Raw genomic sequence first — 26444 nt, 5'->3', positions numbered from 1 at the left:
TAGTGTCCATATTTTTCCACTCAAAAGAATAATAGTTTAATTACCTTTTAAATCCCTTAAGAAATTAATTTCATAGCTAATAGATACCTTTAACTACTTGCACTCCACTTTTGCACCTTTTTCAATTTAGTCCTTTTTATGAAATTAAGCATGCAAACATTAAAATTTCTTAACAAAACTTTTATACGACATTACTAACATATCGTAGACATTAAAATAATAATGAAATAAATATTTTCATGTCAGATCTGTGGTCTCGAAACCATTTTTCTGATTTCACTAAAAATAGGTTGTTATAGAGTTATTCAAATTTTAGAGGATATACTACGAAGTTGTGTAACCAACTTCTGGGGTAGTTGGGAGGATTATCTGCCACTGGCTGAGTTTTTGTATAATAATAGTTTTCGTTCTAGCATTCAGATGGTATCTTACGAGGCTTTGTATGGCCGTAAGTGTCGAACCCTTTTGTGTTGGATCGAGTTAGGTGAGTATCGAGTTTTTGGTCCCGGGCTAGTCTTCGAGATTGAGAATATTGTTAAATTGATTTGAAATCATCTTAAGGCATCTTTTGATCGACAGTAATCATATGTAGATTTGAAAAGGCATGATTTCGAGTATTATGTTGGTTATCAGGTATTTCTGAAAGTTACTCCGTGGAAAAAGGTCCTCCAGTTTGGATATAAGGGCAAGTTGAGCCTAAGGTTTATTAGACCTTATCGTATTCTGAAACATATCGGACCTGTGGCCTATCAGTTAGCCCTAGTCCCTAAATTAGATCAGATTCACGATGTGTTCCACGTCTTTATTTTGACAGCATCGTCCCTCTATCGAGTTAACTTCGCATATTGTTGTTCGTATGAGGGTGAGTGTTTAGTTTTTTAGTTGGGTTTGCATCGAAGTTTTTGACATGTTCATTTGACGGTTTATTTAGCTTTGTAATTCGACTAAGTTGTGTAATTGGAAAATTGATGGTTGCTTTTAAGTGTCGGGGTCTTTTCTTTTGCTTTTACACCAAAATCATACCAGGTGTGCAACAAAAACATGAGATCTTGTAAGTTTCTAACGCCGGAAAACATGGCTCTCGACGTCATGCAACCGTATATAAGACTGTGTGGCAAGCCGTGTAAATTACTATTTTCGAATTGGAGGCACACGAGCTAGGGACACTGGTGTTTGTCCAGGCTGTGTAACTTATTATTTGGAATTTTGGTCACACAGGCTAAGGACACGAGCGTGTGTCTAGGCTGTGTAACTCATTGTTTTAGATTTAGGGCCACACGGGCAAGGGGCATGGGCGTGTGTCCAGGCCATGTAAGGGCTTGTGAGTCACATGTGTGCGTGCTTGGCCGTGTGTCAAACCATGTGACTCATTGTTTTAATCCACACAGGCATGTGTGCCAAAGAACTAAAATTTCCCTAGGGCCGTAAGCATTGTTCAAATCAAACGTAGGCCTTATGTAGGGTCTGTATGCTCTGAATTAGGCTGTATAAATTGATATCCAATATTTAGAGGTTGAATAATCAATTATCTGTACATATAATTGATGCGATAACTATTAAATGATAATGATATGTATTATCTGACTACGACTTATATGTGAATAACTGTATGTGCATCATTGATATCTGTAAATTGTATCTGCATTGGGTGGGAAAGATATAAAGAAAGAACTGCTAGTAGTTTAATAATCTGTCGAATTAAATGGCTAAGCCACAAATCTGTATCTGATTCTGGCGATTTATTTCATACTGTTCTGACAGATAGTCTGTAATTATTCTAACTGACACTAACTAATTTGTAAGGCTGGATGGGTACTTGATACCCTATACGGTGTGTTGGAATGGTCGGAGATGGTATGTAGCGGATGAAGTTAGGAAATTGCATCTAATTTTGTTCTGATTTGTGTCTGATCTATTTCGTATTTTTATCTATACTATGCAAGTATACCTAGTATCATCTATTTCTGATTCTGTATTTGCATTTGGGAAATTGTTGTTACATTTATATTGTTGATTTGCGTTTATACTAGTTACACACATTGAGTTATAAACTCATTCCTATTATTGACTGAATTTTAGGTAATTCGCAGACTTAGGAGGCTCGGCGTGACTAGAGCTTGGTCGTCTCTCTTTTATAGTTATCTTACTATTGTTTAAGTTTGAACTAACGTATACTTATTCAAACCATGGTTTTTAACTTGGAATTCTGTGTTGGTTTAACTGGTTAATTGTTTTCTATATGATTAATTTTAAATTACTTAAAGGTTGTTTTTCCCTTAAATGTTTTGATGTAACATCTAAACTTGTATTAACGTCTGACCGGTATGGGGTGTTATAATTTATTTAATTAATTAAAATAAATTTAATATTATTCACTAAATTAAATTATTTTTCAACCAAATGCTAATTCTATTAAAGTTATTACAACTTTACCGTATTAGAATCTATGAATAAATAAATTTAATTTATCTTGTTCCATAAAACTGTGATGATCTTAATTTAATTTATCTTTTGTTCCATGCGAGAAATTATAGTTACTATAAATAGTAATATATGTAATCCATTTCTCTTTTTGTCTTTTTCATTCAATCAATATATCAATTAAAGTGCACTCCATAAAGGGTTGTGTTGAGCTAGTGGAGAGATCGATTTAACATATATAATTAGGGCTCAAATAATTTATAATTAAGTTCTAACTCTTTGTCTATTTGTAACAGCCCATTTTCAGATAAATCGGAACAGTGGTTTCAAGACCAGAAATCTAAGCCAGAAAGAAAATTTATTTTAATATTATTGCATAGTCTACATTATGATAGAAATGTCATATGAAAATTCTGATAAGAAAATTTTACTGATTATATGTTTTATTAACGAAAGGACCAAATTGCATAGAATGCAAAAGTTGAGTTCTAGTAGCTAGAAGGATTAAATAACTATGGAATTCAAAATTTGAGGTCCTTATATGGTAATTATACCATTAAAGAAAAGTTAGTAGATATTTTTTGTGATTTATCCATGGAAAAATTAGAAAAGGCTAAGGACTAAATTGGAAATCAAAATAATTAAAGATGATAAATAATTAAATTGAAATTATCATCTTATTTTATTATCATCTTCATCCCCAAATTTCATGGAAACCCTAGGAGAGGGAAAAGAAACTAATCAAGCTTAATTGGGTAAGTATTCTTGTTCCGTTTTTAGTAATTTTTATATTTTTTAGATCGGGATAGTTTAATCTATCTATTTTGGGGAATAATTTAAAATTTTCTCAAAGTAAAAAAGTTTTTCCATGGATGAATATGTTTGAAAATTTGAAATTTATAGTAGAAATGAAAGGTTATTGATAGATAAACAACGTTTACAAAAAGAATTTTTATAAAATCATGATTTAGGGACTAAATTGAAAAGTGGTAAAACCCATGGAAAAATTCTAAATTTTTTGAAAAATAAATGCTATAAATGTTATATGAAAATTTGGTTAGGCTTGGAATAAGGATTAAATCGCATGAATTTCATTTTTCCGAGCCTAGGGACAGAATTGGAATTTATGGAAAGTTTGATGGCAAAATGGTAATTTTGCCTAGGGTGTAAATTGAATTCAATTGAATATGAAATGGATTAAATTGATGATTAAATTCGTTTATATAGATCCAGACAACTCAAATTCGAAGTTAGATTGAGGAAAAGAAAAAGTTTCGAATTAGTAGAATTTCTTGTACAGACGATTATAAAGGTAAGTTCATGTAACTGAATTGAGTATATTTATATGCTTGTATTGAATGTGTTATGTGATTGTATGAATTATAAATGTTTAAAGTATGAAATAAATTATATGCCCGATATAGCTTGAATAAATGTTAAGTTCCGTTTGAATAATGAAATTCAGTGGACATATGTAATTTCCCAATTTGAATGTGATCCTGCATATGTTGCAGGCGAGATTTAGCTCAGACGAGTAACCTTGATAAAGCCCTCTCGAGCATTCTGATAAATAGTTATTGCGAGCATCTTAATCGGTAGTGATTTTGCATGTGTTGCACACTATCGCAACTCTGTGTGAGCGTCTTGTTACATGACTTGATCGATTGTGACCAAGCATATAATGCGGACACAAACGCAGCTCTACATGAGTGTCTTGATATAAGCTCTTATGAGCTTCCTGACATGGCTCGCTCGAACTCTTTGTTACCTTATCTGGTGCTTTTTGGTAATAACTCTTCGAAGTTACTTGTAAAGCTCTAGAGCTCCCTGATTAAAACTCTTGAGTTTCCTGCTTAGCCTGGATAAGTGTCCTGTTACATGGCTCATCTAAGCATCCTAATATGTGGCGAAAGAGTGTGCTCTCTGATTAAGTGCCTTAATGGGCACCTCTGAACATAAATGGATGAGTTACTTAATTGTACACCTTGTGTATACTACCTGAGTATCCATCGAAATTTCAATGATTCAACAGTCAAATTCCCAAAATAAGAAATTATGAGATTAAATGAATTATGTCTCGAATGCGCCTGAAATACTTGAAAGTTTGTAACATAATGAGCTCATCTATGCTTATTTGGTGTATATGTGAATTGTGTGACTAACATACTTGTTTGAATGTATGTGACTAGGCAAACTTGTTAATTTTTTGGGAATCTTGTTTTTATATGCTCATTATAATGAATGTGAATGGTAAGTTTAATTCTTGTTATACGAACTTACTTAGCATTAAATGCTTATTAGGTTTTATTTTCTCTATTTTATAGTGCTCGGAAGCTCGTAAAGGTGGGAGATCCGTCAGAGCAATATCACACTATCCTCTAGCTTGCTTTGGTATAAATAGTAAACCCATTTTGTTATAATGGCTTTTATAAGTTAACTTGGCCATTGATGGCATGTAAATGGTTGTATGTAATCTAGCCATTGGAATGGCTAGAATGTTATATTTTGGCATGTTTATATAAAGGTTATAATATAATTAGTATGTTTGGGAATGGTTAAATAGGATATGGTATATATCTAATGAAGGATAAATTTTGAATTAGAAAAATTTACTAATCATGTATGCTTACAAAAGGTAAAAATTTTAAACATGAATGCATGAAAAGATATATCATTTAGATGTTAGAATTGGCTTGGTTATAATGCTTGTATAGGTTGGTATATGTTTGCAATTGTTGGTGTAGGTTGTTGACAAATTTGGGTGAGAAATAAAGCTAGGAAATAGCTTTATTTTGTCCACGCGTGTAACAGGCCATTTTCGGTGAGGTCAGAACAGTAGTTTCAAAACCACAAATTCGAGCCAAAAATAAAAAAAAAATTATTTTATTTTATTTTATGGTTGGCATAATGATAGGAAGGTCACATGAAAATTTTGGTACGAAAATTTTACCGGTTGTTTAATTAGGGAAATGACTAAATTGCATAAAACGTAAAAGTTGGGTTCTAGTAGCTATAGGTATCAAAAAGCTATGAAATTCAAAACTTAAGGTCCTTATATCGTAATTAGACCATTGAAGAGTAGTTAGTAGATATTTTAATGACTCATCTATGGAAAAATTAAAAAAGGGTAGGGACTAAATTGGAAATCAATAAAATTAATAGATGATAATAATTAAAAAGAAAAAAAATCATCTAATTTCATATCATCTTCCCCAATTTTTCTATGAAAACCCTAGGAGAGAGGAACAAAACTTTTCAAGCTTAATAAGGTATGAAATCAAGTCCTGTTTTTAGTAATTTCTATATTTTTAGAATTGGGATAGCCTAATGTTTCTATTTAGGGGATTTATTTGAATAGTTATCAAGGTATGAAATTTGGGCCATGGATGAATATGCTGAAAATTAGAAATTTATGGTAGAAAATAAAAAGTTATTCATAGATAAACAACTTTTACAAAGTAATTTTTGATGAAAACTTTATTTAGGGACTAAAATGAAAATGTGGTAAAAACCATGAAAAATTTTGAAATTATAAAAAAATAAGTGCTATAAATTTTAAGTTGAAATTTTGGTTAGGCTTGGAATAGGGAGTAAATTGCATGAATTTCATTTTTCGAGCCTAAGGATGAAATTGAAATTTTTGAAAAGAATAGGGGCAAAATGGTAATTTTTCCTAGGATGTAATAAAATGCAAATGTAAATGAATTGTGATAGATTAATAGTTAAATTTATCCATATAGATCTGGAAAGACCAACTACGAAACTAGATCGAGGAAAGCAAAAGGTTTCAAATTAGTTGACATTCAAATACGAATCATTTTCAAGGAAGTTCGTGTAACTTAAATATGTATGTTAAAATAATTAAATTGAATTCTATGATTGTGTTGATATGTATGAGATGACACACATAATGAAGTAGTCATAAGTTGTGAAAAATGGACAAATTGTCATGTTCCGGTAGAATTTTGAATTTCGATGGGTTAAGAATAATAATACATATGTTGCAGATAGAATTTAGCTCGGACGGGTAATTCTAATATAAGCCCTCTTGAGCTTAGGTTATAAATTGGATTTAGCTCAGACGGTTAATCCATACTAAGCTCTCTAGAGCATATGCTACGGATAGGATTTAGCATAAAATGGTAATCCTACTATAAAATGTAAAGCTCAAGAGTGTGTCTTTCTATTATGTACCCTAATGGGTACTTTTGTGCATGTGATATTATACGAACATCCATCAAGATTTCAATAGTTCGACAGAAAAGACCCTTGAAGGGTAGAAAGGTGAAATTAATGGTGATGAGCTCATCTATGTTTACTTGATATTCATATGAGATTATGTGACTAACTTGTTGAATAAGTGCATGTGTTTAGGTAACTTACCCAAAATCGATGGGATGTAAATTTATGTATGCTTGTATTAGTAAATATGACTGGTAAGTTTATTTTCCGTTATACGAACTTACAAAGCATAAAATGTTTACTCCGTTTAATTTTCCCTATTTTATAGTGCTCAAAGGTCGCAAAGGTTGGAAGTCGATCGGAGTAGTCATCATATTATCCACTATCTCATTTTGGTATAATAGCATGTATAAGCTTATTTAGCCAATGATGGCTTGTAATTGTGGTTTTGTAATCTAGCCATTGGAGTGGCTAGTGATGGTCTAAGTTAGGCTATTTTTGAATTAATATTTTGGTAATCACATAAGTGCTTATTATGTGTTAGTTTGTTGGAATTATGTTAGCATATAAGTTTATGTTAAGAGTAAGTTTATATCCTTTAATGCATGAGATAATACCACATGATTGATGGAAAATTTTATGTGAATATAATGTTGGATTGGTAGATATATGCTTGTGAGTTTTGGTGCAGGAAAAAGGTAACTCTTGGGTGACAAATGAGGCTAGGAAATAGCCTTATTTTGTCCATACGGGCAGACACACGGGCTTGTGTCTTGGCCATGTGTGACACACGGCTTGTCCCGTGGGTATATGGTCCAGCTGTGTGTCCCGTACATCTTAAAAATAAGAAACAGAATGCTCAGAATTGGGCACACGGGCAGAGACATGGGCGTGTGTCTCAGCCATATGGTTGATACGGTCTTAGACACGGACATGTTACATGGCCGTGTGAAAACTGCACCTAAATTACGAAAATAAAATTTGCCACACGGCCTAGCACATGGACGTGTGACTTGGCCGTGTGACTTTAATTTCTTTATGCTTTAAAAGTCAGAGAGTTACACGGGTTAGGGACAAGGGCGTGTGTACTACACAGCTTGACCACACGGGCATGTCCCTAGACCACATGGGCGTGTGAACCTTACACCTTGGAAAATTTTTGAAATGTCGGGAAAAATTTTATGAGTTTTCGATTAAGTTCTGACTTGATTCTAATGCTCGTATTGGACCTCAAAGGTCCAATTGAGGGATGTTTTGAATGATCTCGATAGATGAATAGTAATTTACAGGAATTATCTAAAAATGTTCTGCATGTTTTGGTAATACTCCAAAATTCGGTTTCAACGACGGATATGGGTTAGGGGTGTTACAACACAGGTAGACATATGGGCGTATGTCTTGACCGTGTGTGACACACGGCCTGGCACATGGGCACGTGGTTTGGCCTTGTGTCCCCTGCATCTTAAATTTGAGAAATAGAATGCTCAGAATTGGGCACATTGGCAGAGACACGAGTGTGTGTCTCAGTCGTGTATGCTACACGGCCCAGAACACGAGTGTGTATCTTGGTCGTGTGAAACTTGCACCTAATTTTAGAAAATTAAATTGATCACATGGCCTAGCATACGGGCATGTGGCTGGCCATGTGGTACAAGTTAGAGAGTTACACAGGGTAGAACATGGCCTACAGCATGGGCGTGTCTTATAGTCACACGGTCGTGTCCCTTGACCACACGGGCATGTGTGCCCTACATCTAGGAAAATTTTTAAAATTTCGTGAAAAATTCTCTGAGTTCCTGATTTAGTCCCGACTCGATTCCAATGTTTATATTGGGCCCCAAGGGTCCATTCAATGGACAATATGACTAGTTTCAAAAATGAATAGTAATTAACATAAATTATCTGTAATTGTTCTGTAAACTCCGGTAATACTCTATAACCCTATTCCGGCGACAGATACGGGTTAGGGGTGTTACACTATTAATTACAACATTATTTAGTCATGGAGTCAATCCACTAAAAGAACCATGGTTGAGCTCTCTCTTATTATATATCATTACGAAAGCAACTTATAAATGACATTGCCATTAATGTGTTATACTCATAAGATATCTTTTATCTCTTTGGGTTAAATCTGTTCACCCAATATGATCATATTTTTATCTCATGGTAAATACTGTACCTTCCCTCGTGAAAAAGTTTATTACTAACACATAGTAATAAAATCGTTCGTGCTAGACAAATGACTCGTGGTCACTTTTTTTCCATCAACTAAGAAATACTCGTGAGAGGATACCTTTTACACTTTATTAGATTATGGATTTCTTTATTGTAAGTAAAGTTATTCCGTACATAAATCGTATCCCCAACATATTTACTTTTGACTCTATTACCAATTAAACTCAAACTTTTAATATATCAAAATATACAAATTACATACACATACTTATTCCGGATTGAGAACAGTTACACCATAAACATATTAAATTTGATTAATTACTTCCTAGACTTAAAAGTAACCTTGACTTTCATAAATTGTTTGGATATTTTTGGAATTTAGAAAGACAATTCTTGCTAATTGTAATAGAAAATTTAATCAATTAGTCAAAGAAGTTATCATAAAAGTAAAAAAAATGCTTTTATTCTAGAGTTACATTGGAACTGGTTAATTGAAAAAACTATAATGAAGAAAGAATAAACGATAAATTAGCTTATTTTGTTTGATGATTTTGATGCCATGAATTTCTCTCCTTTCTTCAGCTTTCACAAGTAATAATTAAAATAGGATTGAAAAAAGTAACTATATAAGTGGAATTAGCCATACTCTATTACGTGTGGATCCCTCAAAGATTTGTATAAAATTTCAACTTGAAGAATCTATATATTATATAATATAAGCAAAAGAAGATTGGGAGGTCAGCAAAAGGCTGCTAAAATATGGAAGACATACATGCAGACACGTGCATTGTTGGAATTCATGAGTTGGAAACTCGTAAAGAAAAATAGCTACTTGGCATTGGGGGAATGTACTACCAACGAACATTACATATTGGATCTACCTAAGCTATTTCGTTTAGCATTGGGAATTGGTAGCTTCATTTTTTTTTTATTTACCTAACTTCGAAACTTTTAATTTTTGACGATTCAGAAAATCCAGATTCGACTGCTTGGATGTAATCTATTTTATTACATAGGCTTTCTTATTATTTGAGTTTCATATTTCGAATAAAAATTATATATTTTAATATTTGAAGATGTAAATATTATTTTTAATATTTAATTTAAATTTAAAGATTAATTTAATAAAATTTATAATTAGTTAATAATAATAATTAATTTTCATTAAATTAAAATTAAAATTAAAATTTAAAAAATCACATTATTTAATAAATTAAATAAATTTATAGTGAACATTATTACCTTTTGATATTAAAATGTATAACTTAATTTCGCTAAATATATATCTCATATTTGATAAAATATGAATAATAAGTATATTCGATTGTGAATTATTAATTATATGCTAGAATTCATCAATAGCTTGACATTCTTTGCAATGATTACTACATAAACGAACTAAATCCTATATAATTCAGCTCATATATTGTATTATGTCTTAATTATTCACGAAATTTTGGAATTTAAAGTTATAGATCAATTAAAAAGCTACATTATCTTTAACCATGGAGACAAAATTATGTGTTAACAGCATTATTAGAACATGTCTATGGACAGGCCATGTTAAGGTTGCCATATGCATTATCTAGTTGAACAAAGAAAAATGATACTATATCATAATAAGAATAATACAAAGATCATGTATTATGTTTAAAAGCATGGAACGTGAACACTCTTGTTTTTTAGGTTAAATTGTCATCCAAGTCTTTGTACTTTTTATATATTTGAAATTTAGTCCTTCGATTTTTATTTTCGAGAATTTAATTTCTTTACTTCTTAAATTTTAAAATTCAAGTTCAATAGTCAACATTATTAAAATTGTTATGTTAAATTCACTGGTGTAACATTTTAAAATAGAAAAAAAAATACTCACTTGATAGCTATACAACAAAAACGATATAGTAATAACTTGAATTTAACAAAAGAATTGTAACAGTATTATTAGAGTTGTATGACCCGAGTCTTGTCACTTGTTAAAGAGATAAAATAGAGAGGCAATCCGTATAAGGCTATACTTCTTCTATTAAACATTGATTATAACAGGATTGTTTAACCCTTAAATAGATGTGGTCCAACCCCACTTGTAGTGTGTATTTTTCAACATAGTGAATTTCTCCTCCTCTGCCCGTGCTTTTTCCCGATAAGGGCTTTTCACGTAAAATCTGTAAATTTTTATTTTTCTTTTTTATTGTTTTGCGGTCATTCGTACTGTCATTATTGACGTTGATTATAACCTGTATCTATAATTGAACCAAAAATTTAAAAAAGTAAAATGACTGAATTCTTTAAGATAAAAAAGAGGGACTAAATTCTAAATTTAGAGAGAGTTGTTAACAATTTAATTAATAAATTATAAAATGGATTCGTAATTAATATTAATGGATGTGAAATGAAACAAAAAGAATTGTGTGGGTGATGGATGTATCTAAATTGCCTTGAATAACAGTAATCAAAAGTCACATTGCTGCCCCCACCAAATTACTCTAAACAAAAACTTAATTAATTAGGTAGGTAGGACCAAATAAGGAAACTTTCCCCTCTTCCTCTCTTAATTTTCATTGGAACACCTTATCAGTTGGGCTGATTATTGTATAATTTAAATTCGATTTTTAAAATGGGAGTTTGGTTGGGTCAAATTATTTATGTTTTTATTTATACTAATTTTAGATTCAAGTGAAAATTAATTTTTATTATCAAGAATTAAATTAGAATATAGAACTTGGATAAACCTAATCCTCAAGAATATTTATATTTATCCTTTTAACATGCAATAAATTTCAATGCTTTCTTATCTTAATCATGCATGTTCAAGAATATTTATATTTATCCTTTTAACATGCAATAAATTTCAATGCTTTCTTATCTTAATCATGCATGTTCGATAAACGTATATTCATGCAATAAATTTCACTGCTTTCTTATCTTAATCATGCATGTTCGATAAACGTATATTCATATTCCTAAATTCCGCAAGATAACGTATAACAGCCCAACAATTTGACACGTTTGAAAACATGTTTTTTTTGACTTTTTGGTAATGATTTTTGCATGCTCTTCCTTTCTTGTCTCAAATAAAATGCTAAATTTCCATTTTAAGGTGTAATAATGTTATTTCTTACCTTCCCCCTTCTTGTATAAAGTTCCCCAAAGCTGTATAGCTTTAAAAAACAAGGCATGACCGGAAAAAAGCTTTAACTCAGAACGTTGCTTAATTAAGGTTGGATAACGTTACTTAATTAAGTCAGTTCTATGAATTGGGACGAATCCTTTATAAAAGTATTATATAATTAATGAATTATGCCTAATAATAAAATATTAGGTAAACTATAAAAATAGTCATTTTGTTTGCTTCATATTATATTTTAATAACTTATATTTGAAATGTTACGTTTTAGTCACTTACATTATCATTTTGTTACAAAGTGGTCACTCTACCGTTAAGTTCCATTATCTCCCTAACGACGATCCTACGTGACGGTCCTACGGGACAGTCCAAATGGGTTTCAAATGCCAACTTGGATGTCCTACGTGGTAGTCTAAATTAAATTTATTTAATTAAAAACCTATTTTCATTCTAGTAACTGGATATTGAAGCTGATATTTAACCAATTTGGACTGCCATGTAGGATTGCCATTAGGGAGGTAACGAAGTTTAACAATAGAGTAACCACTTCGTAACAAAATGATAACATAAGTGACTAAAATATAACGTTTCAAACATAAGTCACTAAAATGTAATCTGCAGCAAATAAAAGTGACTATTTTTACAATTTACCCTAAAATATTTCTCCTATTTGTAATCACTACAGGTCTAAACGTAGAGTATTTATTTCTCGTCTAAAAACAAAATTTTATAAATTTTAATTCCATAAAATATGCTTTAATTTTTTATAGAATTTTAGTTTGTTTATTTTATTTTAAAAATTAATCTCTTTATTTTTCTAATTTAAAACGTAAGTTCAGTTGTTAGCACTATTACAATTCTTTTATTAAATTTAAGTTTATTACAACATTATTTTCTTGTCACATGGCTACCAAATGAGTTTTTTCTTTTTAAAATTGAAAATGTCACGAAAACAAATTCAACAAAATAATTTTAATAGTGTTAATAATTAGACTTAAATTTGAAATCTGAAAAGAAGAGGGACTAAATCCCTGGAAATAAAAAGTTGATGGACTAAATTTAAAATGCAGGAAGAGTATAGGGACTCAAACCATATTTTAGCCTTTTATATATTTGGGTTGTTTTTATATTATATATTTTAGGGTTAATATATCATTTGTCACCTTAGTTTAGTTTTAATGTTCAATTTGGTATCCATACCAAACAAAATCATATAATCCAATGAATGTTTAACTCGTGCATTTTAGTAAAAAATGCATAGGTACTTAATTGGGAAAAAAAGAGCTCAGGTATCAAATTGAACATCAAAGTCAAACTCAAGTACTTAATTACATCAAATTAAAAGAATTTAGGTATCGAATATTGAAGCTAAACTTAAGTACCAAATTGGAGAAAAAACTTAAGTACCAAATTAAATATAATTAAAGACAAACTCATGTACCAAAGAGTATATATTAACCCTATATTTTACGCAAAATTATAATATCAATAATTTATTTTATATAAAATTTGATACTTTAAATTATCATATTTTTAACAATGATTTAATTTATATCATAAGTTATTTAGTTTCTACCTACAAAACCGAAGCTTAACATAGATCATATAAGGAAAATACCTATCATTTATGCAATTAAAAAAAGTTGAACATATGGCATAGACAAAATACTATATTTCTATGGAATTGCTTCACATATTAGTAACTTTTCATGGATTTATGAGAGAAAAAAAGACATCTATATTTCAAATTGACAATTTATGATCGGAGAACAAGAAAACAGTAAGATTATAATTGAAATTTCACTATGATCAGAAAGATAAATGGTAGTATAAAATCCAGAAATTACTCCCCTATTTTATTTGTCAAAATTTAGTTCGAAAGTCAAGAAGTTAGTTTAATTATGGTAATACATGAATTTGAATCGGTGATTTTTATTAATTTGTTTCATATAATTTGTTTAATTATTATTTTACTGATGTCGTAAATATAAATAGTTGAATTGTTGATTTACATATAAATTATTTAACTATTATTAATTTTCGTAAAGCAAAAGGGAAATACCTTAACGAATTAAAGTAGGAGGACTAACCTCTTAATTCTTGTAAAATAAAGGGACCAATTAAAATAGACTCAATTTTAAGATAATAAAGGGAACATAACAACAAAAAGGCCAATTATAAAAAAACCAACAAAAGAAAAAGTGGTTAGTGGTATTGAAAATGGTGGTGGGGGAGAAGATAGAGAGTATTGAAGGAAAAAAAAAATAAATAAAACGACATTTTTGCTCAAATACATTGCATGTGGGTATCTTTCCAGTGTATTATCACATACCCAAGCCTCTCTCCTCTCATCATAAAACCAACCCCTTTTTTCCTTTACCTCTCATCTTTCATTTCTCATTCTCCACAGTTTCTTTCTTTCACTCTTTTTTTTGCCCTATCTAATAGGGTTCCAATCATCTTCAAGCTCCAATCTTTCTCATGCATTCGTGTATTCAAGCCATACACGGTGACGTTTTTGCCTTCTTCCTTTTTGGGTCTCTTTTTTTGTCTCTCTTTGGAGGGTTTTTGGGCGTGGAACAGTGCATATTTGACCTCCCGGGGTTTTTTGAGCTGTACTCATGTCAAAGCTCTTTGCTTTTAGTGGTAAGCTCTTCATGTTTGCTAGTTATTATTATTATTTTTTTTTGTAATTCTCAGCTGTTGTCTTATATGTGGATACCCTTTTTCTTTATATGAACAAATTTTGGATTTTTGAGATATCTTAGGTAACTTAGGGTACTCGTCTTTATCATTATTGTAAAAGTATCATGGATGGTTTTAATAGCCTTTTAGCAAAGATTTTTTGTTTCATGGTATTTGGTTGACTGGATAAATGTGGAATTTTTTAGTCTTGGTTGTAAATTAGTTAATTCAGTTAGATAAGGGAGGAAAAAATTAGCAGCCTTTAGGTGATTCTAGTTGTAGATTAGGTGCCTCTGGCACAAGTCTGATTGTTCATTTTTTTTTCATGCCACTTATTAGATTAACCCTCAACTGTCAAAGATGTGAAGAGATTTTGATGTTATGCACGAACTTTGAGGATGTTTCTTACCTTAATTTCTTTTATGGTTTAATGATTCTTTCTACTTGAAAGCAATAAAGGAGTTTTGGTTGTAGATCAGGTCTATTCTGACTGGATCTGTTCGGACGACTGTCTTTTAGGCAGTAGGTTGTTTGTTCAGTTACATAGGACAGGACTACATCTGAGATGGACTTTCTGAGTTATAAGCTCCATCTAGTTCATAGATCTTGTATGGTGTGAAAGTTAAATATTCTTAGGTTTCTTTGTTAGCCTCCTTATGTTGTTCTTAGGTTCCTAGACAAGTGCTATTTGATCAATAAACATCTTTCAAAAATTTTAGCTCGGTTTTCTTGTAATTTGCTTCGTTGATCTCATAGTTGTTCTTTGTATTGGTTTGCAGGAAGTGATGATTTTTGCCCTGGGGGGTCAATCTACCCAAACCGCAAGGAGTCAAGTCTCTTTTTTTACCCTAACCAGGATGTGTATTTCCCTCCTTGCAAGAGGTGCCGCGTCAGTTCCCCATTCGTTTTCGCTGGAGGGAAGTTTGAGCAAAAGAAGCCTTCAATAGAGATCCTCCCCGATGAATGCTTATTTGAAATCTTCAGACGGTTACCTGGAGGCCAAGAGAGGAGTACCTGTGCTTGTGTTTCCAAGCGCTGGCTTACACTTGTAAGCAACATCCGTAGAGATGAAATCGATGATAATAAAACCACCCAAGCATCAGATCTTGAGTACGAGAGTACCGATAAAAAAGGTGGAGTTTCTTCTGAGGATGTAGATTCAGATGTTGAGGGTGATGGATACCTCTCAAGGAGTTTGGATGGGAAGAAAGCAACAGATGTTAGACTTGCATCTATTGCTGTCGGAACAGCTAGTCGTGGAGGATTGGGAAAACTTTTCATTCGAGGAAGCAAGTCCAGGTATGGAGTAACTACTGTTGGCCTCAGAGCCATTTCCCGCGGGTGCCCTTCTCTAAGGGTTTTTTCCTTGTGGAATTTGTCTTCTGTTGGAGATGAAGGTCTTTGCGAGATTGCCAACGGGTGTCACCAGCTAGAGAAGCTCGACCTTTGCCACTGTCCCTCAATTACCGATAAGTCCTTGCTTGCTGTAGCAAAGGGCTGCACTAACTTGACTGATCTGACCATCGAGGGTTGTGCAAACATTGGAAATGAAGGTCTTCAAGCAATAGCACGTAGCTGTCCCAATCTAAAGTATGTTTCCATCAAAGATTGCCCCCTTGTTGGAGATCAAGGAGTTGCGAGCCTGTTGTCTTCAGCCTCATATTCCCTCACAAAAGTCAAGCTCCAGGCCTTGAGCATCACTGATGTCTCTCTTGCTGTTATTGGACACTATGGCAAGGCAGTGACCGACCTTTCTCTCACTAGCCTTCCAAATGTGAGTGAAAAGGGCTTCTGGGTAATGGGTAACGGTCATGGACTACAGAAATTGAAATCTTTCACAGTTACATCCTGCCGTGGAGCAACAGATTTGGGACTTGAAGCTGTTGGAAAAGGTTGCCCGAATTTGAAGCAGTTATGCCTCAGTAAATGCCCTTTCTTATCAGATAAGGGGTTGTCGTCTTTAGCCAAAGCAGCCAGTTCACTAGAGTGCTTGCAACTGGAGGAGTGCCACAGAATCACTCAGTTTGGGTTTTTTTGCTCCCTTATTAACTGTGGTGCAAAGTTGAAGGTTATTTCTTTTGCGAACTGTTTAGGCATTAAGGACCTAAACTCGGGATTGCCACCTCTATCCCCTTGTGAATCCCTTAGATCTTTGTCCATCCATAACTGCCCTGGTTTCGGTGATGCTAGCTTGTTTGCGTTGGGGAAGTTGTGCCCTCATCTGCAGCATGTGGAGTTGTGTGGGCTTCATGGAATAACAGATGCTGGGGTTCTCCCGTTGCTCGAGAGTTGTGAGGCTGGTTTGTTAAAGGTTAATCTCAGCGGTTGTGTGAATTTGAGCGACAAAGTTGTTCAAACGATCTCCAACTTGCATGGGTGGACTCTAGAACTGCTGAATCTCAATGGTTGCAAGATCAGCGATGCTAGTTTAGTTGCAATTGGCGAAAACTGTCAGTTGCTAACTGATCTCGATATCTCCAAGTGCACCATCACCGATTCTGGAATTGCAGCTCTGGCTCATTTCAATCCAATCAATCTGCAGATCCTTTCGGTATCCGGGTGCTCTATGGTTTCAGACAAAAGCTTGCCATCACTTGGAAAACTGGGTGAGACCCTCTTGGGATTAAACCTACAGCAATGCAAAGCAATCAGCAGCCGTGCCGTGGAGCTACTTACGGAGCAGCTATGGAGGTGTGATATCCTTTTCTAAACTAATGCATACAAACTCCTCCATACATAGATTTTTCAGAACAGCCTTTGCAAGTAGCCAGCAGCTTTTTCCTCCAGTACTTGGTCCCTTTTCCAGGGAATACGGTCGTTCTTTCTTTTTTTTTTTTGCAGGTCATCCGGGATGATCTGCTACTACTTTTTGAGCCTGAAAATGGGCGTCGGTTTCTTCATGGCTGAATTTCCCTGAAATGGGTCCTGGATTTTTGCTTATCCTTCGTGCATATTTGCTTTAGGCCAAAGCTTTTGCTTAATATTGTCTTATTTAAAGTTGGTTTTCCAATGTTGGGTTGTAGTTTGAGGTTGCTTTTTGCAGTTTCAAAGCGTGGTGTTGCAAGCTTTTCATGGGCTTTGGCCATGGCAGCAATATATAGTCTGCCATGACAACTCTTGTAGTTGTTTTTTTTGTTCATATTACCAAGCCCTGATTTTGCTGGTTTCATCTGCTCTGAAACTGCCAACTGTAACCCTCTCAAAACCATGTAATAAAATTTAGTTTCATGTATGTTTTTCTGCTCTCATGATGAATAAAAATGTTATTAAATTATAATGCCTGAGTTATATATACAATTTTGGTATATTTATTTATATAAAATCGATTTAATAAACTAATTTAATTGATACAAGATAAATCAGTTCGTTCGTTTTAACTAAATTTTAATCCAATAAAATTATCTTAAAATGAAATGCAGCAAATTGTTGGAAATGGAAACGAAGCAGATATCGTAACGCTCGCAAGGGATCATAGAATAAAAATAACATACTGCCAACAGCAATGTTAAAAAAGAAATATTAGCCGACATCATGGCCAAGCTGATTTTGGAAGACCCTCCTCCGTCGGCAGCCTCCTCCTTTGGTTAAAAAAAATATAGATAAAGTAACATTTAGCCCTTCAATTACATAACTTTTTCTATTTTGGTCCTTGGAACTTTTTATTTAGCTCACGTTAGTCCATAACTTGGTAGCTTTTCTCGGTTTTGGTCCCTAAATTTAGATTTCCTTAAAGTATCTTGTATTTTCTTTAAAATTAATTTTAATAATTTTTGGTATTTTAGATTATATATATTATTTGTTAAGTGATAACATGATATAATTTCAAAATATTACTGTTGTCATATTTTAATAGAGTCCAAATTAAAGACCAAATTAAAAATATATATGCCAATTTCAAAAACTAAAACCAACAAATTTTTTTTCCAAATTAAGTTAAGAAAAATTATTAAATTTAAAGACTAAACGTTGATTTATGAAAAAAAATATCTGTCAAGATAATCATGGATCACAATTCACAAGGCTACATTTGAACAATAAAATCACGTTTGTGGGAAACACAATCCACTAAAGTGGAAACATATCCCTCGTTTTCTAACCATTTTTCACCTCCCATCATATAAAACCTCTGACTTTTCGCAAACCTCCCCACCCCCGCCCAAAAAATAGAAAGAAATAAAAGAAAAGCTTGACTTTTGCTTCAGTGTTTAAGATAATCATGATTTTTGTTTTTTAAAAAAAATCTCCAAAGATGTCATCAACCCTTTAAGAATATACAAAGTTGAATATTAATAATGGTAAAATGTTCGAATTTTATGGGTAACAATATTTGAAAAAAAATTGTATAAAGTTGAAAAAGTGATAGATCAATTAAATTGATTTTTTTTTCTTAAGGAAATGTCATTGCCTGTAAATAGGTAGTTTGTTGATAGGACATCCTATTAAGAGATGATGGATTCAATATACTATCCCACGGTTTCAAACTTATAGCAGAGTTTGTGTTGTGAACAACAATGACATTAGATTAATGGATCAGCAGGATACAGCAGATGCTCGGGCTGAGCAATTAGGCTAAAGAAATCCAAAGAGAAGCACACGTGTAAAGGGGCCTCCCAACAAATAGTTCACTTTGTAATGAGATCCACATCAACATTGACTTAACGATTTTGTTGTAGGAAGAGTGAATATAGTTGGCAGGAAAAGGAGAGAAAATGGCATGTATATTCTATTGTAGACCATCAATTTCTTCTCATCTCCTTATCTAATTTTCTCATCTTATTAAGTTTTCCTTTAATTTTTCAGTGAGGGAACATATCTAGCAATAAAAACTTTAGTTACTATTGGTTTTCTTCTTAATCTAGTGTTTATTTAACTAGTGACTATTACATCGGTGCTTTCATTGGCTCTCCATCACGATGGTAGAGTAAACCCGCTTATGTGCTTTGGATGATAATTGATTTGCCGCAATTTGGTGTAGTAGATTAAACTAGTTTTTGCACTAGATTAAACTAGTTTTTGCACTTTAGGAGCTTGAACATAAGCATTTTAGTTAAGTTTTAATTTTGTTTTCATAAGTTTAATTCAATTTAATAAAGTGTGTAATTTGAGTATTTTATTGACCTTAGAAGCCGAATGAGGCCTAAAGGTGAGCTAATATGCTTTATGATCATGCAGGAGAACACTAGAAGGCGACACAGCTTGAGGATGTTGCGACACACCATTGAGGATACCTTGAAAATGAGCATACTGCCCTCGATGTTGCGACACAGGACCTGGTGTGTTGCGATATCACCTCTATACAAGAAATAAATACGAGCCAAGGGCTTTTTAGTCCGCATAATAAAATGTTCAACACGAGGACGATAGCTGACCTAGGGTTAAAGACGACGACCACTCTAAAGCCTATAAATAGGCTCATTTAGCACATGTTATGGATGACTTTAATATTGTAGAATTTTCTTAGATTTAGTTTTTAGTTTTTCCCTTTCTTAGGCTTTGGGTTTATTTCAGTTCTTGTTATTTACCTTTGTGGGAAGAAATCATATTTGTGGAACAAAATCAAACTCTGTGAGGATTCTATGCTCAATTCTAATACAAATCAGACTTTTTCTCAACTGTAACACCCCATACCCGTAACCCACGCCGGAACGGAATATGAGGCATTACCTAACTCAATCTCATGCACCCAACGTTCACAAGTCACCCAGACTCGGTCCAATTTAAAACTTTTTCAATTTCTATTTTAAACTTCTTATTATGGGCCTATGAGCCCCTAATCAACCATTGGAAACTATTCAGGATCAACTCGGGCCCTTAAACCATCTATAGAAAATTTATCTTTAAAACATGGCACACGCCAGTGTAGAAGGGCAACACGCCCATGTGGCCATTTCAACATGGTAGTGTTGATGGCCCGTGTGGCTCACATGGCCTAAGCAATATAGGGACACGGCCGTGTCCTCCACTCATGTGGAATTTATTTTAAATGCACACTTATAGGGGTTTTCACACGGCATGGCAGACGCTCGTGTGCCTAGCCTGTGTCCATCACACGGCCATGACACGCCCATGTCCTAGCCCGTGTGTAAAAACATGGACATTCTGTTTCTGACATCAGTATCCCTAAAATGACACACGGCCAAGGCACATGCCGGTGTGCTAGGCCATGTCCCTTACACGACTGAGACACACGGCCATGTCTTCGCCCGTGTGTTTACTAACATGCATATTGACTTGAAATTTTCACGTACAGGGGACACACGGCCAGATCACACACCCATAGGACAGACCGTGTGTCACACACGGCCTAGACACACGTCCGTGTGTCTACCCATGTGAACAATATAAGGCTATTTACCAAGCCTATTTGCCACCCTTACTTACACAACCTACATAGTAGCAACCATAACCAAGATAAGACTATTTCATGTGATCAAATCAGCCTCAATAGACAACATTCCATTTGTGCATTATACTCATCTATGAAATTAACCTCTTTACATATAAATCAAAATGAATATTAACTATCATTCAAGGCCTAATACAAAATAAAAGATTTTTCCCAAGCCAACACATTTGGCCAAATTGATAATAACACAAAACACAAGTCTAGTTCCCTATACATGCCATATTCAAAAATATAAATCAAACTATACCGAATGCTTTGATTGATAGTGTGATCGATAACTCTGACTTTTATTGATCCTTGAGCTAGATTGGTGGCACTATAAAAAAAATGGAAAAAGAGAGGAAGTAAGCATAAAGCTTAGTAAGTTGCACATAAATAAATTTACAACATGACTTTACCATTCATCAACAAGCTAATAATATACAACTGAGCATAAGTAACACTTACTCATCAATATTCGTACACATCGTATATCATAAAATTGGGCTCACATTTTATATATACCAAACAGGTACCTGTACCACTCACAACACAATTATACTTTCCTCGTTAACTTGAAATCATAACTTTCACCGTTGAACCATTTGGAACACTATCAGATATTCATTAACCCTCAAACATGGGGTAAGGTGCCGATGCCATGTCCCAGACATGGTCTTACACTGACACATCTTGTAGCCGATGCACGTCCCAGACATGTCTTACATTAGCACTTGTCTCAATACCGATGCCATGTCCCAGACATGGTCTTACACTGGCTCTCATGATGTGGTTGATGCATGTCCCAAACATGTCTTACACTAGCTCACAATAACCCATGAGTTATGGCATGAATATCCGATTTATTTCCTAGGTTCAAATGGGAACTCTACTATCTTTATTACCATCATGCTTTCTCAATTCCATAATCAAACAATTCATGCTATATTAAATTCAAGTATAATTCAACACATACATTAACATTGTAGTTGTATTATTTACATACAGCTTAGCTCAGATTACAAAATGTGGCGATTAGTCGATTTAGTCGATTTACTTGGCTTTCCCCCGGTCTAGGTTCGGATTTGGTATTTCTTGATCTATAATAACAAAATGCACTTATTTAGTCACTTTATCAATCAAGCACTCTAAAATTCATAATTGGGCAAAATGACCAATTTGCCCCTAAACTTTTGCAAAATAACCATTTTCCCCCTAAGCCCGAAAATTAATTTTTATCGAATTTCTTCATATCTTAAGCCTAGCTAAACCCTTTTTACTCTTATATCAACTTCAAATTCCTATTATTTCACATACTTAACATCTATTTTGCAACTCATGTAAAATAGTCCGTTTAGGTGTTTTCATGCTAACACCATTCACAAAAGTTGTTCACAACACACCCAAGACCTATTTTCTTCCATAAAAACTCAGCAAACATTACAAATCCTTTCATGGAAAAACCTTACACTCTTGATCATTTTGCAAAATAGTACCCTCATTTGAAAGCTCATGCTTCAAGGGTCTCAAAAGTACAAAAATATTTAAGAAAGTCATTAAAACCACTTACTTGTGAAGACTTAAAGTTGCTGAAATTTCAAGCTCTTAAAACCCCATTTATTTGCTGAAAATTTTGGTGGTAGAGAAGAAGATGAGAAGGTGATATCATATTTCTCTTATTTTATTTCTATTTTAATCAATTTAGCCACCAAACCCACCAAATTTAGACTTTTTGACCAAGTTTGTCTCCTATGGCCGGCCATGCCTCTCTAAAGGGTCTAATTGCCCTTTAAAGACCCTCAATTTAGGTTCTCTAGCTATTTGGAACTTTTAGCTATCAAAATAGGACTTTTTCATTTTATGCGATTTAGTCCTTTTCTCAATTGAGCTCACAAACGTCAAATTTAACTTACCAAAATTTTCATAGAATAATATAAACATGCAATGACTCCAACATAATAATAAAATAATTTATTTGATTCCAAATTTGTGGTCCCGAGACTATTATTCCGATTAGGCCCTAAATCGAGTTGTTACATCAACTTTATACTCTTGAATTCTTATTCATGTTTACTCTTTTTATGAAGTTTATATTGTTTATTAGATCCATGAGGAACTAATCCTCTTGTAGGGGATTAGTGAGTGGAGGTATGATTAATTAACTGCTTTGTAGGGTTCTCTTAACGGATCAACTATTCTAAGGAAGAACCTAAAACCCTAGGCCTGAAAATCCTAGAAAGTCATCAATGTGTGAATTAATCCAAATTTAGTATGGCTTATCCGTGAACACCTTAACCTTGAATCAATCTAGACTGTGAGGTTGATAGTTAAATAGTTCTTGTTGATTCAGTATTTTAGTGGAAGATCGAGAGATCCAGCTAATGTATAGACTAATTAATTAAACAAGAAAACCCGAAACAATAGTTGGTTATGATTACTGAAGCGAGCTAATCACCCATGCCTAGATTTGATATATATTTTACTATTTGATTTCTCTTGATTTATTTCTTTATTTTATTTTCTTTCTATTATTGCTATTATTAGTATAGATCACTAAAACCTTTCTTTTTGTTCATCATAATATAATCCATTTAAAATAATTATTAGATTTATTTATGTTTAAATTAGAATTAACTTAGTGCTCGCGTCCCTTGGGTACGATCCTTGGAGTACTTACCTACTCAGTTGTAACTATATTACAACCTGACTTGTATACTTGCGGATACCACCTTTCATATATTTTGTGCAGGATTTCTACTCTAGATGTTGGTACGTCCAGAGGTAGTCAATAATCTCAAGTCCATGCAAGAATCTGTTCTTTGCTTCACCAAGATTTGAAATCATTGCCTTCATTTGTTGATGATCAGAAATGCATACTTCATAAGGTGATTGATCATTTATCAACTCTTACTAGTCAGAAAGCCATTGTTGTCTATCAAAGGGATGGCTCATCCGCGTCTTTTGATAGTTCTAGTTCTTTGGGCCATCATAAACCAACTCCGGTGCAGCTAGTGTAATTCATGGGCACAAATCCAGAACAATGGGTATTACAGGTGAAGTGTTGCATTGCTTTTTACAATGTTAAGGATGAGGATCGTATGTCAGTTTCTTCTTTCTATCTTGATGGTGCAACAGGGATGTAACACGCCTTACCCAGTCTGGTCGTCGGAACTGAGCTATAAGAGGTTACCACACAAAACTCCAAAACATACACATACTATAAACATACATGGCAAACCATACTTGGTTCAAACGAAATGTGCAAGTGCACATAGTCATTATCAAGAAATAAGTAAGTAAAAGAGATACTATCTCCACAAGGACTGTGTTTAAATCGATAATTGTAAAATTACTATTCACAAATTGGTTAAGGAAAATATAATAAATTTTAGTAATAGATGTTAATTTAAATTAATTAACTAAATGCAAGTTCACCTAAATGCAAATGAAATGAAATGCAAAATGATGGTTTAGCAGCAATTTCACGAGTTAATGACAATAACATGAGTAGGCTAGAATAATTACAACATTTGACTTAGTTTATTTTTCATCATGCTAAACAATGTTTCGGAAAAATTCCATGACAACTCGATCATTCATTAACTTGGAATCTAATATAAGTTCTTTCAAAATCTTATACTTAGAAAAACATGTATATTTTTATGTCCATATTTAACTAAGGATTCTTTAGAATTCATGTGCAGTAACAAGGACAAGTTAGGTTTGAAATAATTTAATCACACAAATCTAAATTAAGCATGCACCTTCCAATTATTGTGTCCATTAATCGCCATCTATCTAAGATTGGTTAACTAATTCTAATGCATTTAAACATATTTTAATGCATGAAATACATAGATGATTTTAATTGGAAGCATGAAAAACTGATGCACAAAACATCATAAATATGAATAAAATGAACTTTATCAAAATTAATGCAATCATTCTAGCCAAAACAAAATTAAGTTATCATCATTAATGGAAAAACATTAAAACAATTTGCAAGCATGTTGAATAACTAAGAACAAATTAAAGAAATAAGGAAGAAGAAACTCCTGATGAATTCAGTGATTCTCGAAGATTGACCGTGGTAGCTTCCTTCAATTCTAGCGGTTTCTCCTTTGCAAACTTCTCTTCCATGTGGCCAGCCAAGAGTGATTTTCCTCAAGGGAAAATGCTAGCTAAAGGAGCTAGGGAAATGCTTATGCATGGAAGAAAGAAAGAAAATGAGTTGATGGACAAGGGAAGAATGAATGAAGGATGAATGAATGATTATTGAGCAGGAGATGAAAGGTGACATTTATAGTAGAGGAGTAGCATGGGAGTTAGCTAAAAATAGCTTGGAAATCCCTTAAATTGCTTCCTTGCTTGGCTTGCAATGAATTGTGGAGAGTGGCTGATTTTTTCATGATTTTCTTGTTTGATTCTTGCTTGATTTGTAGCATGGGTTGGATGAAAAGGAAGGTGGAAGTTAAGGGCTGATTTGTAATTTCTTTGCACATGTAGGGACCTTCGAATTAAGCTGATTTGGATTGCTCTCGTGTCTTTACCGAATTTGGGCAATTCTCCCCCTTATTGGACAGTTTTGATAACCCAATTAAGAGCAGACTTCATTCTTTTTAGCAACCATTTTCTATGTTGGGTTGAATTGAATTTATGTGTTCTGTAATACCACTTACCCGTACTCAAGACCAGGACAAGTACGAGGCATTACCAGACATATACTCATACACTTTCAGAAAGTACAGGTTATAAAATTTTATTCTAATTTAAAACCAACTAAACAACATCACAGTGTCCCGATTATGGACCTACAAGGTCCAAAACATACATTAAAAGTGATCCGGGACTAAATCAAGAACTATAGAAAATTTTAGAAAATTACTAGGGTTATGCCTCACATGCCCGTGTAGAGGCAAAGCGCATGCCCGTGTGCTTAGGGACACGCCCGTATGTCTCACCTGTGTTGAATTATTTGGATTATTTTTTCATTTCAAACCTACAGGGATTTTCATACGGCCAAGCACACACCCGTGTCCCTAGCCCGTGTCCCTCACACGGCCTAGACACGCCCGTGTCTAAAAACCAAGACATTCTATTTATGATGTCATTATTCATCTTGAGGCGCAAGGCCAAGGCATACGCCCGTGTGCTAGGCCGTGTCCTTCACATGGTTGAGACGCACGGTCGTGTCTCTACCCATGTGTTTACTACCATGCAAACTGACCTAAAATTTTAAGTGCAGGGGATACACGGCCGGGCAACATGCCCATGAGGGCTGACCGTGTGTCACACACGACCTAGACACATGCCCATGTGTCTAACCATGTGGACCTTTTTAGGACTATTTTCCAAGCCTTTAGTCACCCTCTATCCTTCATACACACTTAGAGACTTCAATGGTATTTAACAAATGGTATTTAACATGGCCTAATTATACTCTTAAACAACCTTGACATAACTCACTGC

The 26444-nt window shown here is 33.6% G+C and overlaps 1 protein-coding gene across 1 annotated transcript; it reads left to right on the top strand.

Moving 5' to 3' along the window:
• The first annotated feature begins 14096 nt into the window (after positions 1 to 14096).
• On the top strand, positions 14097 to 17867 carry LOC108486375 (EIN3-binding F-box protein 1-like). Its single transcript, XM_017790409.2, has 2 exons — positions 14097 to 14551; positions 15370 to 17867. The coding sequence occupies exons 1-2, from the start codon at positions 14527 to 14529 to the stop codon at positions 17298 to 17300; spliced, it is 1956 nt and encodes a 651-aa protein (XP_017645898.1). The 5' UTR covers positions 14097 to 14526; the 3' UTR covers positions 17301 to 17867.
• Positions 17868 to 26444: the final 8577 nt, after the last annotated feature.

This window comes from Gossypium arboreum, chromosome 6 (genome assembly GCF_025698485.1).
Source record: "Gossypium arboreum isolate Shixiya-1 chromosome 6, ASM2569848v2, whole genome shotgun sequence".
In the NCBI taxonomy this organism is placed as follows: domain Eukaryota; kingdom Viridiplantae; phylum Streptophyta; class Magnoliopsida; order Malvales; family Malvaceae; genus Gossypium; species Gossypium arboreum.
This window is presented reverse-complemented; position numbering and strand designations above follow the sequence as displayed.